This window comes from Marmota monax, unplaced genomic scaffold (assembly GCF_021218885.2).
Source record: "Marmota monax isolate L192 unplaced genomic scaffold, Marmota_monax_Labrador192_F-V1.1 WCK01_AAM20220418_F8-fsc00102, whole genome shotgun sequence".
Taxonomy (NCBI): domain Eukaryota; kingdom Metazoa; phylum Chordata; class Mammalia; order Rodentia; family Sciuridae; genus Marmota; species Marmota monax.
This window is the reverse complement of record NW_026692494.1, coordinates 3,550,859-3,569,815: the sequence shown is the minus strand read 5'-3', so window position 1 is coordinate 3,569,815 and position 18,957 is coordinate 3,550,859. Positions and strand designations below refer to the sequence as shown.

Genomic DNA, 18,957 nt, shown 5'->3' with positions numbered 1-18,957 from the left:
CAGGGTCTCCCCAGGGCGCAATCAGGCATCTAGTTTTGGTGTCTGTGTTCTGTGGTGCTGGGGACGGAGCCCAGGACTCGGGACATGGTGGCGGGGCTGCTCCTCCAGGCGCCGGTGGCGGGGCAGGTGTGCCCGCGGTGAGACGTCTCACAGCAGCGAGGGGTGGCAATGACCCAAGGGCCCTTCGGCGGCCCCTTCCTGCAGCAGAGACCCTGTTGCCCTGCGTTCTCCTGGAATGAAACCAGGACGGACAGTGTCATCCTGTCAGAGGCCAGAACCACGGGCGGGCTTCCTGCCTTTGGGGAGAGGGACGTGGGTCTGTTCTTGGCGCTTGTCAGCTGAGGCCTCTCCCTCGAGGACACTGTGGAAAGTGGACCTGGTGAGCAGAGGTGGATAGAGCCAGCTTGTCCAGCCCGCGCACTGCCCACTCCTGCGTTCCCCCCAAGAATACTGCGCCCCTGGAGACGTGAACATTGGCCGTCTGGCACTGCTGGGCTCGGTGGTCACGATGGGGAACCAGCAGCTCGGGAGGCTGAGGCAGGAGGATCCCGGTCAGCTTCGGGAGACCAGGCCAGGGGTGCAGCTCAGGGTGCCGTGCCAGGCCCTGGGCTCCGTCTCCAGCACAACAAATAGACAAACAGCACCCGGCAGAAGCCACAGGCCAGAGTGCCCCGGCCACGGCCCGCCCGCACTCCCAGGCCTGTGCAGAGGGCCGAGACCAGACAGACACGGCAGGAGGCTGTCCCTGGCAGTGTGAAGTCTTTGGTTCTAAACAGCACGTCCCTCAACCCACCCAGAAGACCCCTGGGCATGACTACTGTGACGGGCACAGTGGGGCTCCAGTGGCCCCTCCACGTCCCACTCACACCCCACCCCGGGACCCGGACATGGCCACCCGAGGAGACGGGGCTGCTGCAGTGGATCTTCAGAGGCGGCGGGGGCAGGTGGAGCAGGGTGGCCGGGACCCAGTCGCGGCGTCCTCTGGGAGGGGAGCAGCTGTGTGGGTGGGTATCGGTCAGGGTGGGGGGCAGTACAGACTCCCTCGGGGCCTCGCGTCCTGGATCCCGTTGGCACCCTGCAGGGCTGCGTCTGTGAAGTCCCAGGCCACCGGCAGGCAGCACAGGTCCCTTTCTGCCACACAGGGGCGTGTTCGGGCCTGGCTCAGCCCTGCGGCCCCAGGAGGCCTGCCTCCAGCTCCCAGCCAGGGACGGCCAGAGGGGCCATGGGGAGCCCGAGGGTGGCCCCAGGATGCCACCCACATCCACCCCGGCAGCTGCCGAGACCTAAAGCGCTCACCGTGCCCCAGGCTGCCTGCTCTCAGGGCAGGGACTCTGCACAGGAGGCCACCTGTCAGGCTCTCTGCACAATGACCCCAGAGGCCACCGCCGTGGGGCAGTGCTGGGGCTGAACCGGGGGCTGCCCGAGCTGCGTCCCAGCCTTTCCGTCTCGTCGCTGGGATCGCAGGCCCGCGCCCCCTGCCCAGCACAGGTCCCATCAGCCTGCACACGCAGGAAGCAGGGGGAGGTGGGGTCCATTCCTCTCGCCCAGCCTCAGGCAGCCTGCCACAGGCCCCCTGGCCCCCGACCTGGCAGAGGAAGAGACAGGCACAGTGGCGAGGCCTGGATGGGTGGCCCATGGAGCATCCCCAGTCCATGACAAATGACTCCGACCACAGCACTGCCACCTTCAAGGTCTGTGGCCTGGCTGGTGCCGGACTCCAGGCCCGTTTCTGCTTGGGCCGAGTGGGGACCCAGCCAGCCCCTCCCTGGGCAGCACTGAGACTCAGGAAGGTGGTGGCGGAGATGGTCACCGGCTAGTGAAGGGCCAGCAGCGTCCCAGCTGGGTGGACACAGCAAGGCACACGGTGCAAGAGTGTGAACCACAATGTTTATTTGGAAATGGAATGCTCACGACAGGAACCTGGTCTACAAATGGCTGCGGGGCCAGAGCACATTTATTAAAAAAACAAAACAAAACAAAACAAAAAAACGAACAAGAGTCCCCGCAGTGTGGCCTACGCCACGGCGGCAGGTCGGCTTCCATCTCGAAGGTTCCAGTTCACGGGGCCTCCGCCTTCCTGCAGAGCCGCGGTGCGGGGGCTTCAGTAGCGTCGGGTGAAGTGGGGGTACGGGTGGGGGTGTGGGTGAGGGTGGGGGTGTGGGACTCTGCTGCCCCGGTCCTGGTTGGCCACTCCGCCACCATCCAGTCCACCGCCAGGCACCACGTGACCTTGGGAATGTCCAGCATGTGTGAAGCCGCCTCGCCTAGAACAAAGCCAGAGGTCCCTGAAGCCCTGCTCCCTGCAGCCCGGCCGGCGGTGAGACAAACTGTCACCCATGTGCATTCTAGGTGACTGAGGGACATTTGCACTAACTGCAAAGAGTTGCTTTTTGGTTTGTTTTCAAAGCATCCAACCCAGTGAAGTTGACCAAACATGCACAGAAGGGGAGCAAGCTGCTTCTTACCCAGCCACGCCGCCTCGGCCCGCCGCGTGCCCCCCGGGCCCCGAAGCTCCAGACAGGCCCCTCTCAGCACCTGCAGGAGAGGACAGGCTGAGGACACCGGCACGTGGCCTCCGGCCCTGGGCCCCGCCGCGCCTCTCCTCCGGAGTACCTTGCCACCGCGTGTTCTCCCGGCCCACGGCGCTGGCGTCCACGGCACCCTGCCAGGCCCGGACCTGATGCTCCTCCAGCCGCGGGTTGTGCTCGGCCCAGTCTCGTCCCCCCCTTTGCCAAGACAGAAGAGAGACACAGCTGTCCCGACACGTCTCCGGGCGCATGAGAGGAGGCAAGTCCTGCGCCCCAGAGAGATGTCCCTGAAGAGGACACAGCGGAAAGCCCGGGGAAGGTGCTCAGCAGGGAGCCACCAGGGACCTGCAGCTCAGCCATGAGAAGGCATGTCCAGAAGGGGAAGTTGACACGGTGCAGCCCTGTCGGACAAACCTGGGGCCCCTCAAAAAGCTCCAATCCCCTGAACATTCCAAGGAAATCGACACAGACACTTAAAACAGGTCAGAAACCATACTCCAGAGTGTGTGCCACTAGCTAACCAGCGTCATTATAATGTCATCATGTTCTTTTTTTTTTTTTGTACCAGGGATTGAACTCAGGGACACTCGACCACTGAGCCACATGCCCAGCCCCGTTTTGGATTTTACGTAAAGTCAGGGTCTCACTGAGCTGCTCAGCACCTCACTGTTGCTGAGGCTGGCTTTGAACTCGTGATCCTCCTGCCTCAGCGTCTCCAGCCTCTGGGATGACAGGCGTGGCCACTGTGCCCAGATGACCATGTCCTTAATTACTGTTATCACACAACCATAAATTCATGCTACATACCACATTTAGGTTTTTATAAGTGTCTCACGTCTGGAATGAGGGAACAAAATGGGCTTTACACAGATCTGTCCGTGAGCAGCAACGCCAGGCTCCGGCAGCCCCCGAGGGGGAAGGCAGCGTTCCAACAGAAACACCTGCACCCACGCAGCAGCGTGAGCCCCGGAGCCAAAAGGTGGGAAATGACCCAAAGATCACGGTTCGCCAAGGAGGGCGAGGAGGGCGCAAGCCAGGCGCAGGGTGCCCTCACAGCAGGACACTGAGCCAGAGCAGGAGCCATCAGTGAGGTGGAGAGCCACACGAGCTGCTCGCCCACTCCCAGTACCCCAAAAGCACTGAGCAGCGCAGTGCTGGTGGGTGACCGCACAGCGTGGGAACTGGACTTCAATAAAGCTGTTTCAAGACAGCTTTAGGCAGAGACTGCGGGATCAACAGCCAGTACCATGCCAATGTCCCAGCAACAGGGGTCACCAGGGGCTCCCAGGGCTTCCCAGCCTTGGGCCGAGTGTGAGTACCCAGCTACTGCTGTGGGACGGTGGCCCTGGGCCAGCCGGGCTCAGGGGACCCAGGGAGTGAGGTCTCCACATGGCCCACCAGCCACTGCCCACTGCGGTCTGGGCTGAGGACAGCTTTCCCACTTAAATGTCCCACAGGCGATGAAGTGACGCCGAGGCATCAAGCTCTAAGTAGGTCGCTGGGAAGAGAACATGTCCCACTAGTTCATCAGACTGTGGCTGCAATCTGCCACCTGCAGCGGGGTGGGAACTGCTGGTGTCCCTGAACACCAGGAACAGCTCAGCTCCAAGGAGAAGCAGAGAGTCCCCGGCAAAAGTGCATGGAGGGACAGGTGGCACAGGAGGAGCCCAGGCCACCCTGCCCCGTGCAGCAGGGCCCCACCTCACACAGGCCACAGAGACGGGAACAGCAGCCTGGGGACAGTGCCAGTCCGGGGCAGAGGTGGGCTGGCTGGGAACTGCGGGGCCACTGTCGACACCAAGCACCCCCGCTGGGGAGGGAGGCCCAACCTCACAGACCCTGAGCCACGGGGCCTGCCACTCACCTGGGTCCAGGGGGGAGGCCCCGGCCTTCGCTCATCCTCTTGTCAGAGCTGTAGCCCCCCCAGCCATCGCGGGAGTCCCGGCCATGGCGCTCTGGGGGTCCTCCATGGCTGTGGCGGTCGTCTGAATAGTGCTAGAGGCAAAGGGGGACAGGTGACGCTCTGCCGTGGCCACCCCCATCCGGGAGGGCCTGTCCACCTGTGGGCCCCAGGGGAGCAGTGGGCAGCCAGGAGCAGGCTGGGGGCCGGGGTGTCGAGCTTCCCGAGGCTCTGCACCAGGGGACCCTTCGCCCCCAGAGTCCCCTCGTCATCCCCTCACAGCTCTGTCACCAACCCACCTGAGCCGGCGCTGCAGTTCGTGGGCAGAGGCCCACTCCCCGGGCGTCCCCAGGACCACAGCGCCTGACTGGCCTGGCTGAAGGGCCACTTATGACATCAGCCCTGATGGGCCCTTCCTCCTCTCTAAGGACAGCCCCTCTGGTGTGTGGCTCTCAAGGGGCCCCTCGCTGCCTGCCACCCGAGGCCGGTGCTGTACACGCAGACCACTCAGTGCCCCTGGTGAGCAATCCAGCACCCAGGACGCGAGAGGCCGAGACCCTGGAGAAGCCAGCATGATGTCTTCTCAGAAAACACATGTGCTTTAGACGCCCACCCCATCCCTCAGTCGCGCTCCTCTCCTCTGAGCACCCACAGGGCCTGCACGGTGCCAGAGACTTAGGGCCACCTACGTGGTCTTCACCCCAGTGTCAAGCGCTATAGCTGAACCAGAGGGCCCCCAAATGTGGTTAAGTGATGCCCCAGCCAGCTGTAGGCCGCCACCTGGGGTGTCCTAGGGCACCCACTGTGTCGGACACAAAGTTCCTATGCTGCTGAGGCTGGCCTCACACCTGGCCTCCTGAGGCACTGGGATGACAGGAAGGCCACTGTGCGTGACTCAAGCCCTGCAGCTGGAGCCCATAGAGACCACTCGGGAGAAGATCACCAAGCACGCGCTCTGCTAAGTGCTCCTAGAACCGCTGTTCCCATGAACCCCTGCCTGGTACAAGTCACCAGCCACAGGCTGGAGCACAGGCAGGCTGGAGCACAGGCAGGCAGGACCCTGGCGCGGGCTGGCCCCACTCACCTGACCGTCTCGCTCTCCCATCATGGGCCTGGACCCCTCCCTCCTGCAAAAGGAACAGATCTCATTCAGTCGGCAGTTGGTGGGATGGACACTCCACTGGTCACCCTAGAGTCCTCCAACTAAGGCATGGGTGCCACCTCCCCACACGAGCACTGTCATTCCCTGGCCTGCTCAGCGTGAATGCGCTTCTCTAGAGGTGAAGTCGGGTCCCAGGACGGTCGGAATAAAGATGTGACTGAATGCAAACCCTGAGAAGGAGCCTCAAAAGCAGACTCGCTGGAAGGCCTCACTGACCGGTGGCCTGACAGCCTCAGGCAGTCCCCAGCGTCTCCCGTGACTCACGCCATCCACCTGTGAATCAGGCCCCTGGCTCCCCCCACTGTTCCCAGCCCCCTGTTCTGACCCCTTCCATTTCCCAAGAGCTCCTGAGCAGTGATGTGGCTCTGCCCGCGCAGCCCAAGGGCAGAGAGACGTCACGTGGGGCCCACACGGAGAACCCAGGTCACCTTTCCCTGCAGTGCTGGAAATTTTAGTAAGTACACACACTCAGCTGGGCACAGTGGCACACACCGGTCATCACAGTGGCTTGGGAGGCTGAGGTGGAGGATCGCGAGTTCAAAGCCAGCCTCAGCAAAAGTGAGGTGCTAAGCAATTCAGTGAGACCCTGTCTCTAAATAAAATACAAAACAGGGCTGGGGATGGGGCTCAGTGGTCGAGGGCCCCCGAGTTTGATTCCTGGAACCAAATAATACAAAAACAAAAAACCCTACACATACTGTCCTCCTCCTCCTAACAGGGATTAGCAGAAAAATGAAAACCAAAACCGTGGCGGGGGAGACACTGGTAAAATCCCCACCCACACCACCAAGGGAGTAGGCCTGAGGCGTGCTGCGCGCTCAGGCGACGCTCTGCAGCCCACTGGCGTGGCAACCTCTGCTGGTCAGCCAGCCCCAAAGTCCCTTCTTCCCCCATTTACTCCCTGTGATGACCAGAAGGATGGGCCCTGTGCTCTGTGGCAGAGTGGCGACTGAAGAGACCCCAGGGAGCTGTCACCTCAGAACCTGGCCATGCTGACAATCCCACCCTGACAGCTTGGTGTGAGGCCCAGGACGCTGCCTGGGGCCAGACGTGACCGCTCTGTACAGAGAGGACAGTGGATGCCTTCCTGCTTGGCAAACTGAGGAAGCACAAGTGACCACGACTCCAGCGACCTGCTGGAGCTGTGGGTGAGGGACCAGGAGGCCACCAAGACACTAGAGAGCAAGACTCTGAGAGCAGGGGCGAGGACCCGGCCCGACACAGGGTGGGGACACAGCTGACACCTGCCGCGGGCACGGCTACCGATGGCTGACCTGTCAGCAGCGTGGTCCTGGTACTGGCCTCGGTCTCGGTGGTCAAAGTCATGGAAGCGATGATCCGGCCGGGGGAAGTCAGCGCGGTACCTGTCCTCCAAGGCCACGCGTTTTCCTTCTGGCCAATAGGCATCGTCTCTCCTGGTTTAATAAAAAGGACACAAGTTTCACTAATGGAAGAGCATGAGGAAAAGGAGGAGGCCCAGGCAGGAGGAGCTGCCCCTCCAGACCCGGCACCTAGGCCGCCTGCAGGCTCATCTCTAAACAGCCCATCGTCACCGCTTTGATGTGATAAATCAAAAGCCCCAAACTGCCAGGAGGCGAGCTGCTAACCACCGGGGGAGGGACTGCAGGGCGCTAACTGTGTCACAGGCTGTTAGGGCCTTGATCCCCGCGGGAGCTCAGACGCAAGTACAATGAAACACGTGGCCTTCCCGAACCGTGTTCTGGCTGCTGCGCTCCTACCCTCCGTCTTCTAGGGAGACCAACCTCCCTCTGGGTCTTTTGGAAGCACAGGAGTCGGATCGGGTGACAGTGGGCTACATGCAGCGCAGGAAGCATCCCATCACCTTCTTCCTGGCTCTTACCAGAGAAGTCGGCTCCTGGGGAGCAGGGTGGTGGGTGGCCCTCAATTAAGTGGCTCCGAGAAGCTGGGGACCAATAACCCTACTTTCTGGACGGGAAGGCGCTTTCCTCTTCTGTGGCGCCTTCTCTGCCTGTTGGCAGACGGCCCTGGCCACCCTGGCCACCCTGGCCTGGCAGCCGTGCTCCCTCAGAGGCCCACCACAGAAGCCCCGGAGGGCAGCACCTGAGGGGCTCTGTGAAGCTAGACGGGGAAGAGCAGGCTGCAGCGCCGGGGGTGGCGACCGGTGGCAGGGGACGCTGGGGTGCGGGCCTGGCTCACCGGCCGTCCGGCTCATAGGGCCTGCGCAGGGCCGGGCGCCGCTCCTGCTCGTAGCGCAGCTGCTCCTGCTGGCGCCGCAGCTCCTCGCGCTCGCGGTGGATGCGCTCCTGCTCCTTCCTGCGCTCGCGCTCCACGCGCATGCGCTCGCGTTCCAGCCGCTCCCGCTCCAGGCGCTCGCGCTCCAGCCGCTGCCGCTGGCACTCCAGGTGCAGGCGCTCCCGCTGCAGCCGCGCCTTCTCCTTGCGCTCGTGGAAGGCCTCCAGCCGCTGCTCCCGCTCCCGCTGCTCGCGCTCCCTGCGGACAGGGACAGCAAGTCGGCCTCAGCCTCAAGTAGGAAGCACCCAGCTGGCCCTCGCCCAGAGAGGGCCGTGGCCCAGGCCAGCAAGACTGGGCCCAAATGCAGAGAGGAAGCCAGCAGCACTACAGGAGCACACCGCCACAGGCAGCGAGGCCTCCGGGCGGGACAGCTGCTGGGCTCGTGGGCACCCGGAGCAGAGCTGCGCCTTGAGGCCAAAGTCCAGGATCCTCGGGGAGCAGCGCCCATTCCCTGACCCCAGCAGCTCGGGAGGCTGAGGCAGGAGGACCTCAAGTTCTAAGCAGCCCCTGCAAGCTGCGAGGTGCCAAGCAACTCAGGGAGACCCTGTCTCCAAGTACAGCATAAAAAGGACTGGGGTGCGGCTCAGGGGTCGAGCCCCCCTGGGTCCAGCCCCTAGTGCCAAAAAACAAATTCCCAAGTACCCCAACTCTACAACTTCCTGAGCACCAACATGAAAAGTAGAAGACTGCACCACAAGCTCATGTGAGGGGTCAGTCAAAAAGCTCCCAAAGTGGCATATAAGAGTACCCTCAGGCCACGGGTTTAGACTTGGGCCGCACCCCAAGGCATCTCAGTAAGCTGATGCGAATACGTCAAAACCTGAAAAACCCCAAACACATGTGGTCCCAAGCATTTGCAACAGCCTCCCGAGGGGAGAAAGGCCGATTCCTGTCTCAGGGCAACACTCCAAGGCCAGCAGCTGACCTGCAGCCTCAGTCCCTCGAGTCCAGCTCATTCAGGACGACCAGTCTGGACGGGGACGGGAGAAACACAGGCTCAGCGCGGGGTGGGAGTGGGGGCCCGTGGCAGACCCCATGGCCAGGCTGCTGCAGGTCAGAGGGGCAGTGCTCCTCACAATGACAAGGCCTGGGAAGGATGGGCACCAAGAGGGCACTGCTGAGGCAGGCATTTCAAGAAGCTATTACGGGGGGCACCCTCTCTGGCCAAGCTGAAACCAAGCCAAGGAAAGGCGACCACGGACTTCCGGCTGTAGGCTTTGGTCTGATTTACAAAGAGGGTCCCGGCAGGAAGGAGCAAGCCCCCCCCACTGAGAGATCCAAGCTACCGAGGGTGAGCTGTCCTACAAGGGCCAAGGTCCAGCTGCACCAGGGAAATACTGGGCAAAACTGGGCTTCAAGGACTTTCATGCCACTTGTCACTGTGAACTGGTGCTCGGCCTTGCCTCCTGGATCTGGGCAAAACCCAGGAACAGCCAGACGACTCGCTCTACGGGGGCAGTGGGGAGAAAGGACGACCACCCCAGAGAAGCCACCCACCCAGCGCCGCGCCCGCGCCCTTACCGCCGCCTCTCCGTCTCCCGGATCTCGCGCTCCCGCTGTCTCTGGCGCTCTCGCTCCCTCTGCTCTTTGATTTTATCGAAGGACAAGATGTCTCTCTTCTCTTTGCTTTCCGACTTGCGGTCCTGACTCTTGGAGCTCTGTTTACCAAAAGGAACGTATCAAATTTAGTCAGAAAAGTGAGCCCAGGCCAGAGGGGCTAGAGAACTCTAACGTCTCAAAAATCTAGGTCGTGAACGTTTTTGCCACCAGGAGATGGGAAGCGCTGGAGGAGACAGGCTCAGCCTGACGTGAGCACGGCACGATGGAGATCACGCACCAAGACACCACACGACACCCCAAAGGCACGGACAAGTCCTCGTGTCCCAGCTAAAACACTGAATTTAACAAACTCTTAAAAAGCACACACAACGGGAGTGGGAGATACATATCTGGGTTAGACTAAGATTCTTTCGTCCCACGTGGTTTACTTGGAAAGCCGTGGTCTCCGAACCGGAGGCCCGGGCATAGGCTGCTCCACTCCAAGTCTGAGTTTTGCCGCTTAAGCCAGAAGCTTGCTTTCAATTGTTGAAGGGCATTAACGGAAGAGAAACCTCAGAAAACCCGCAGGGAGCTTTCCTGGCGGAGCAGAGCCCAGCACTCACCCCCCAGAGCAAAACCAGGCCTCCCAGGGACACAGGCCAGGCCAGCTGAGGCCAAGCGTGGCCACGGGCCTCAGTGGGTTCAATGAAACCAGCTGCTGTCATAGCCGGGTGACTGACCGCCCACTTCCCTCTCCTCCCAGCCCAGCCAGCTGTACAGGAGGACAGGCTGCGGGAGGCCGCGTGGAACAACGCCCCTGGGGAAGCACAAGGTGCCAATGGCCAACGCCTAGGACGCCATGTTCCTGGGATGAAATGAAATTTTGATGCTTGACCTCCATTTCTGAGACCTTCGAGGCCTCTCCCATCCTGGCCACTTGTCACTGTCCCTGGAGGCTCTGGAGCGACACAGAACCTGGGGCTTCCTGCTGACAGACTCACATCTCCAGGGCGGGGGCCTGGGCGACTGTATTTTAAAAATGTCCCTGAATGATTTCACGAGCTCATGTGGGGAGGGAGAAAGACAATAAAGACGGGCAAAGGTGAAAGCCAGTCATTGCATCAGTCAGGAAAGAAGGGTGGAAGAGGTTGGGGAAAGACACTGAGGACAGCCTCGTTACAAGGACAGACCCAGACACTGGGCCTGAGATGAGCCCACAGCTCGCATGGCCACGCCGCAGGGAGGTGCCTGCAGAGGGCTGGGGGGTCACAGGCACTTGGTGCATGATCCACTCCCAGCCAATCATCTCCATTCTGAGCAGCACTTTATTTCAAAATAAATGTGCTTTTAAAAGAAAAACGACCACATGCCTTAGCTTTTGAAGATTTTCAAGTGACATTACGTGCACAACTAAGACAACAGCCGCCATTCCCTGCAGGGGCTGACCGGGTCCTGTGGCGCCTGCATGCTACCGATGTGCTACGTGTGTGAGGCGGGTGGGCTTGCGCCCACCCAGTGGCTTCCACTGGCCCGCTGCATCTCCCTGCGCCAGCTGGACACTCCCATCACATGTGCTGTCTCCATGGAGTGTTTTCGCACTGGCTCATCTGGGTGGTAAGGACTATGGGTCTTTTTTCCCTTCAGACGTCTCTGCAGTTTACAATTTTCCTGGAGCCCACGTGACAAACAATCTTAGGAACCACGAGCACTGAGGCTTACTAGGATTGGAACGTTCCCTTCACTTCCTTTGCGCAGTGCAGGGCACCTGGCCCACGAGAGGCACGGGCTCCACCAGGGAGCCACGCCCCAGCCCTCGTGTCATTTTCAAATGCAGTCTCGCCACCCTCTGCCCCCACGTTCTCAGTGGACCCTGGACTCGGCGCTCACTGCCGGAGCCCTGCACCCCGGCCCCCCATAGCGGAGCAGCAGGCCCTGCAGTGAGGTTTTCTCAACTGGACAAAACCTAGAGGGAGCCCCTGCCTCGCCCGCTCCTTGGCCGACACCCCGAGGTGCTCAGCTGGAGGCCGGGCTCCGCTTTTCTTCTGGTCAATTTAACTCGAGGCTAGAAACCGACTCAGGATCATTGATAACTGCTGCTCAGAAATCCGGGGTTGGCCTGCCTTCCGACGCCAGCCGGGCCCCTACCCTCCCACCCAGGAGAGGCCCCGACACAAGCCACCGGCGTTCAGCATTCTCAGGAAAGCAAATACGGGGAAGCGACGTTTTAGGATGTGACAACGGATCTTGCATGTACCCAATATCAGCAGTGGATGGACCCGGCTCCTGAGTGCATCTGCGGTTTTGAAAGTTGAAAGGGAAGCAATGCTGCTTCGCCAGTGTGAGGCCCAGTGATCAGCAGCCCGTGCCAACCCAGAAACAGAGGCCGCACTCACCCTCTCCTTGGACCTGCTTGTGGTCTTCACGCTGATGACGGGCTCTCCTTTGGACTTATCCATCACGACTGTCCGTTCCATTCCTCGGCTTCCTTCAGGAAAAAAACAGCAACCCGTCAGAACACGCCACCGGCTCGGCTTCACAGGGTCTCACCCAAGCGACAGTCCTGCTGCAGAATTCCGTCACCCCTTGCCAAGCCCTCAGAGCCACATCTTCACCCTCCTACACACCCCACAGCTCTGTGGAGCCCGGGCCCTGTGCTCTGTCTGCACCAGCCACTGCTGTCCCCAGGGGGAGTGCCCCGCCAGGTGGGCGGGCTCCCTCACTCCTCCGAGGCAGGAAGGCTTCCGGTGCAAGGTCCTGCAGTGAGACGGACCCTCTGACTGCAGAAGCGATGCCTTACTGGAGGAGACTCACACACTGGGGGAACGTTCAAAAGACACGTTCCGTGAGGTGAGGCTGCTGGTCACGACCCCGACTCTGGAGCGCTAAGCCCAGTGCTCCACGTTACGCCAGGGCTCCAGCGGCTTGGGCTGTTTCTGATTCTTGTTAGGGGTTTACTTTTTGTCACAAAACAAGCTCAGAGTATCACACAAATCAGTGGTGTAGGGTGTGATAACCTTCATAAAATGACAACAGAAACAGCACCTTCAAGGACAACTACCTCAATGCATGCAGATGTCCTGAGGTTTTAGTTATTCTCTACTTGGGGGACACGTCACCCAGGTTAGCCAGACTCCTGCTGCCTCAGCCTCTGAGTACCTGGGACTAAGGCGCACACCCGCGCCCCCGGCCGCCCTTCTCCGACTTTCGCTCTGCCTGGCTTTGGCTAACGCAGGGGAGACTGCGTCGCACACTTGCAGCCAGTTGCAGGGAGCCAGGAGAGCTCCCTCCTGTGAGCCCCCGCCACGTTCTGCCCGAGACTCAGGGCAGCCGTCTCCTCACTCCCACCTGTGCTCAGCCTCAGGTCCCTGGACTTGGTCGTGGTTCAGACACCAGAACTGCCTTCCCGAGGCTGCTCTTAGCAGCTCCTGTTAAGAGCAAAACTCGGCCACAGGGACTCGGGACTTCTCTGCCCCCTCCACCCAGGTCCTGCTCAGGCGGCCCCCCTCACGAACACTGAAAAGACGCCCATCACCTGACTTGGTGACTCTAGACCGATTTGTCGGTGCTGGTTTCAGCTCATCTTGGTCTTTTTCTTCCTTTTTAATGTCTTCAGGCTTCTTTTCCTCCTTTTTCTCAACCTTCTCTTCCTTCTTGATTACGGTTCTATTTAAAAACACGGTTATCAACCTTGAGCACCCAGGACTCCAACAGGAGCAGCCCCCCACCCCAGCTTCATCCCCGAGAGCTCGCGCACAGCGGGGAAAGGACTGGAAAACCAGTGCTACCGCTCTTCGGACCCAGCCCCGGGTCCCACGTCCATTACCCGCTGCCTCTAGAGTCGCAAAACAAAAACGGAGACTGTGCTGGTGTCGACGGACGTGCAAGTGCACCTGCGGAACTCTCCAGCTTCCTGAGAACCCTTCGCCCCGACACGAGGCTTTCTTTGCACGTGACGGGACACACGAGGACCCACTGCCTAGGGCCAGAGCCGCTCCCCCACACCAAGACCCAGACGTGTACTTCTGGAGAGTTAAAATGGCACAGCAGGTGTCAATCAATGTGACTGCGCCACATCAGAAGCACCTCGTGCTGTGAAGGAGCCACCTAGCCACCAACCGGTCTCTAGGTTCTCCAGCAGGGGGAGATCTAGCTTGGGGGTTGAAAAGCCCAATACCCAGTGCCAACCACAGGCGGGTCCAGGCAGGAAAGCCAACGGACCCCGCTCCTGCGCCACTGTCTCCTAACTCCTGGAGCACAGAGCGACCTTCTTATAATATTCATTTTGAATCACACTGACACGATGAAAACTGGTGTGTACCAGGACTACTGTAAACGGCCTGCTGACACACTGCTCCTGTTTGGAAAGAATCTCACACAGATTCAGCTGAAGTGACGTGAACTGCTTCATCGTCTCCCTGCCTCCATCCGACTCTACCGTCACCCACCTCGTGTGGGTGTGGGCACAGACGTCCATTAGGTTCTGGGGCCTGGCATAAAGGAGGCTGTGTCCAGCAACCTGGCCCCGGCCTGCTCTGAGGACGGCCTGTGGATGCACAGATCTGTCCAACTGCTGTCAGCACTCCACAGCGGTTTCCTGGGGCCTTCTGACGGACAGAGGTCACTCTACACAATTGCCTGGAAGCCACGGGGAATCCCGAGGGGCCTCCTCTGCTCCCACATTCTTTGCACCTCCAGGGTACTGCCTAGACACCAAGAGACAGGCCGGCCACACCAAGCCAGTCAAGGGACATGCAGCGAACCCGGGTGGAAGGACCCCTCTGAGGTACCCAGGCTCTCAAAACCAACCACACAACACCACGTCCAAGACTGGATGCGTCTTTGCAGAGCCTATTTCCCTGGGTCGACTACTCAACCTCCAGAATCTTAAAGACAAAATGCAAGGTCAACAATGAATCCCTGCTGGCTGTGTGACCCCCTCTCCCAGCCTGCTTCCTCTTCTCTCCAGGGCACCTGCCTCACACAGCTCCTGCACTCCAGCCCAGCACGGGGCCCAAACCTGCGAGCCAGCAGTTTTCACCTTCCTTTCCCCACCAACACGACACCGTGGGACGCAGGTCATGAATGACATGAGCCCGGACACCAAGAACTCTCAACAGTCCCGTCCCACCTCAACCCGTCTCAAGCATTCGATGGAGAACAGGGACACGGTACCTCCACGCATCCTGCCGCTTGAAAAGTGAGATGGGTGGATCTGTAGTAGAGAGCTCCTCGTGAAAAGCAGAGTGGACCTGGCCACAGAAGCAAGTCACCACAAGACAGATGGACACACACTGGGCTTTGGGACGGTGCCACTACCAGACGAGTCACCAAGGCTAACCGACTCCAAAGACAAGCCCTGACCCTGATAGCATAGGAACGGGCCGTGCTTGCTTTCAAAGATTGGGGTCTATTTCCATCTTTATTAAAAATATAAATCACTTCTTTTTATGAAAAGTGCCACAGACCCTTGGCTTCTCCACTGCTGTGCCAAGGTGCTCCAGGGTACCACAGTGCGCTCACAGCACGCTCTGGTATATTTTTGATTCTGACATGAACAGCAATCCCTGGCTTCTGCCAGGCCCAGCACAAACTTCCAGCTCAAGGCCGCTCCCTGCAACGCAGGAGCACGCTGAATTCCTTTGGATGGTGTTTTATCTTGGAAAAACTGGGTTTTAGATAGTTTCCCTGCTTAAAAAAAAAAAGGCTGCATGGAAAATCTACGTTGATGAAAAATGCCTCTAAGCCTGGAGAACCTTAGGAAGGAACAGAGACCAGAGCGCTTCAGTCTATGTGCAAGACTGCTTTCAAAGTCCACAGAGTCGTCGGCACACAGGTGAGGACCACCTGACCCGCGTCTGTAGGCAGCCGGCTCAGGGAGTGCAGCAAGGGCGAGTGCGGGCTGCACTGGGGGCACAAAGGAGACGCTGCTCGCCTCGTGAGGCCCACCCAGGGCCACCCGGCCTCCTCCCAGGAATCCCAAGGGAAAGATGTGTAAAATCACTTCACTTTTCCATCTTGATCTCCACAGAATGGTGCCTGTCGACGCCGGGAGGCTTCTCCTTCTTCACCTCACACTCTCTCCGCTCTGACGGCTTCTTCCCGGCAGGCTCGTTTTTGGCCTAAAACAGAACATGGGCAGAAATGACCCCTAGCAGGTCTCGGCGCCTGTGAGCCTCAGTCAACGCTGAAAAGAAGCCTCACCCTCTCCACGGAGATCATTCTCCCATGCAGTTCGGTTCTGTGCAGATGGCTGATACACTTGGTCGCCTCGTCGGACGTCGACATGGTGACAAATCCATAGCATCGAGCCCCAGGACTGCGGGCATTGGTCACCACTTTGGCCCCCACAACCTTTAAGACAAAGAGCACTCTTGCTCTCAGATCACTGTGCAACTCGCGACATTACCAGCACTTAATAGACAACCAGATCATGGCCCACAAATTATGAGTTCTGCAAAACCGTTACTGGTTCTAATGAATCCTGGTCGACCAAAATACGGCTGTTTTAACAGGAATCAGCTCTCTGAAAGACACAGGCATGCAACACCGTCCACCTTTAGCACTCACTACCTGGTAAGTAATCAGAAACGGGGTCGTTTCATCCACTGCCAAGGAAGGCTGGGGGCAGTGCTGGGCCAGCATGGCTTCACTGCTTGCAGCAAAGTGCTGTGCTGCTGTCTGAAAGGACTGAACACTGGCGGGAAGGTGGACACATTAGTTTTCAGACCCTGGACCCCAGGCTGCCCAGGACAGTGATCCTGAGGATTGTCCTACTATTGCCCTGGTTACTGCCGAGTCTCCAGGTCACAGACAGGGAGGAGAAACTAAGGCAGATGTCAAATGAGTTGAGACCGACCTGAGATGCTGAGATCAAGGCAGAGAGAAATCATTACACAGAGATTACTGGACGGCAGGAGAGCGCAGCACATGAGACCTCCAGAGACCTGCAGAGGCCTTCTTCTGACCAGGGCACACGTGTGAGGACACCAAAGGCTGCGAGAAAACCAGCCACGAGGAGCAGAGGGAATAATTTGTGGGTCACTCAGATCCAAAATGGTTCAGCTCTGCCCAGGAACCCGAGAGGAAAAGCTGCCCACTCGTGGGGCACCAGGTAGAGGCCTCAAGGGACGCTGTGCCAGCAGTGGGACAAATCAGCCCCATGAAAGACCACCCTAGCCCTGGCCAGGTCACCTGCTGTGGCAGACAGGAATAAGCCCACAGGTAAAATGCACACCCATCAGAGACCACGAGGTAGCCAACCGGAAACACAGGTGACCCACCCTGAAGACACGGGTGGCCCACCAGGCCAAGGCCAGACCTGAGAGGCGAGGATCGGTGGACAGGATTAACACAGTTACTTTAGCTCCACCCTAACCTTCAAGAAGGTGGAGGAGGCCAAGCACGTCAGGCACCCACCCACAGAGACCCCAACCAAACTTCTGGAGATGAAAAGCACACGAGAGGGGACCCCAGACAGACACCATGTAAGAAAAAAATCAGGGAACCTGAAGAGACAGAAGAGAAACCACTAAAGATGAAAAAAAAAAAAGATTAGGAGAAAAAACCCAAACTCAAATATCAATGAGCTGACAGCTCAGGAGTCCCCAAAGAAAGGGAGCAGGATGACCAACAACTGAAGCACAACACACCGTCACCAAACTGTCCCAACCAGGCTTAGGTTTAGGTGTCTTTAAAGCTGCGAGCAGGAAAAGACAGACTGTACTTAAGATCACCCCAGACACTGTGGCCTGTCATCCCAGCAGCTCAAAGGTCAGGAGGCTGAAGCAGGAGGATCCCAAGTTCAAGGCAAACCTCAGCAACTTAGCAAGGCCCTAAGCAACTCAGTGAGACCCTGTCTCTAATAAAATATGTTTTTAAAAGGGTTGGGAATGTCGCTCAGTGGTTAAGAGCCCCTTGATTCAATCCCTGGTACAAAAAAAAAGAAAGAAAGAAAAAAGAAAAGAAAGATTAAGAATTCTTACCCAGGAAAATATAATTCAAAATGGAGGTGAACGAAGACTTCACATGTACAAACACTACAGGCGTCCACACCAGAGCCCCACACTGAAAGTGATCTCAACAGGGACCGGACCCAGCAAACAGGAACAAAGGCTTGGCTCAGTAATCATATTCTCTTCTTACTTACAAACCTCTTTAAAATTATGTGTTTAACCCGGGGGAAGCCACAGATCAAAGGAACTTTCCTCAACATCATAAAGGCCATCTATGGGGCCGGGGTCTTAGCTCAGTGGCAGAGCGCTTGTCTAGCACATGAGGCACTGGGTTCCATCCTCAGCACCACAAAAAAGCTTAAAAATTCAAAAATAGGTTGGGGATGTGGCTAAGTGGTGGCGTGCTTGCCTGGCATGCGTGAGGCATTGGGTTTGATCCACATAAAAATACTGTATCCACTTTAAAAAAACTAAAAAATAAATATTTAAAAAATAATCAAAAAACTCAAATAAATACATAAACAATCAAAAAAAATCAAAAATAAATAAATACATAAATAAAGGTATTGTATTCTCCTACTACAACTCCAAAAAATTTCATCTAAAACCAGGACCAAGACGGGGCTGTCCACTCTCATAACTCCTATTCAATGCAGTCCTCAAAACAACAGCCAGAGTGATCAGACAATAAAAGGGTACAAACAGGAAGTCAAACTATCTCTGTTTTCCAACAATAAGATCCTATACCTAGAAGACCCAAGAAACTGCCCCAGAAGACTTCTAGAGCTTATAAAGTAGTTCAGCAAAGTAGAAGACCAATACCCATAAATCAATGGCTTTCCTACACGCCGAAGAAGAAATCAGGAAAACCACAACGTTACAATGGCCATATTACCAAAAGCGCCATACAGATAAAATGCTATCCCCATCAAACCACCAATGACATTCTTCAGAGATTTAGGGAAAACAATTCATTTGTAAGAATTACGGGAGACCCAGAGTAGCCAGCGCAATACTAAGCAAGAAAAGTGAAGCAGGAGACTTACAATACCTGACCTAAAATTATACTGCAGAGCGGTGTCACGGAGACCAACGGCACAGAAGACACAAGAATAAATCCACGAACCTAGAGGCATCTGAGAGGTAACAAACGTTCCAAAAAGATATCTTTAAGATAGTAGCCCTTTTAATAAATGGTGCTATGAAACTGGTTAGCTTTGTGTACAAAAATGAAATTAGATTCCTCTTTTTCACCCTGCACAATGGATAAAAGACAAGAATTAGACCACAAATTTTACAGGTGCTACTCCACCACACAGGTGCGGGAACCAACTTCCTGAACGAGACCCCAAAGCGCATTTAATAAATCACGAATTAATAAGTGGGGCGCCAAACAACTAAAAAGCTTCTGCATAGGGGCTGGGGCTGTAGCTCAGCTGGTAGAGTGCTTGCCTTGCATGCACAAGGCCCTGGGTCTGACCCCCAGCACCAACATAAGACGAAACAAAACAAACACTTCTGCATAGCAAAGGAAAGGGTTAGGACGTGGAGAGAGCTTCAGAATGGGAGAAAAATCTTGGCCAGCTACTCCTCCAATAGGGA

General features: G+C 57.7%; 1 protein-coding gene across 2 annotated transcripts in view; it reads right to left on the bottom strand.

Annotated features, from left to right (window-relative positions):
- Positions 1–1,868: 1,868 nt before the first annotated feature.
- The window catches only part of Safb2 (scaffold attachment factor B2), a 31,992-nt gene continuing 14,903 nt past the window's right edge, over positions 1,869–18,957 (bottom strand). The window contains exons 10-21 of one of the 2 annotated variants that reach the window (XM_046443995.2): positions 15,605–15,754; positions 15,410–15,522; positions 12,936–13,066; positions 11,797–11,888; positions 9,386–9,522; positions 7,769–8,062; positions 6,865–7,005; positions 5,513–5,555; positions 4,393–4,523; positions 2,614–2,726; positions 2,466–2,535; positions 1,869–2,264 (exon numbers count right to left, since the gene is read on the bottom strand). In XM_046443995.2, the coding sequence (XP_046299951.1) occupies positions 2,102–2,264; positions 2,466–2,535; positions 2,614–2,726; positions 4,393–4,523; positions 5,513–5,555; positions 6,865–7,005; positions 7,769–8,062; positions 9,386–9,522; positions 11,797–11,888; positions 12,936–13,066; positions 15,410–15,522; positions 15,605–15,754 (1,578 nt within the window). In that variant the 3' untranslated portion in view covers positions 1,869–2,101. Of the gene's footprint in view, positions 2,265–2,465; positions 2,536–2,613; positions 2,727–4,391; positions 4,524–4,727; positions 4,987–5,512; positions 5,556–6,864; positions 7,006–7,768; positions 8,063–9,385; positions 9,523–11,796; positions 11,889–12,935; positions 13,067–15,409; positions 15,523–15,604; positions 15,755–18,957 lie in introns of those variants that run through there. The other variant, XR_006851601.2, reaches the window with a different exon arrangement.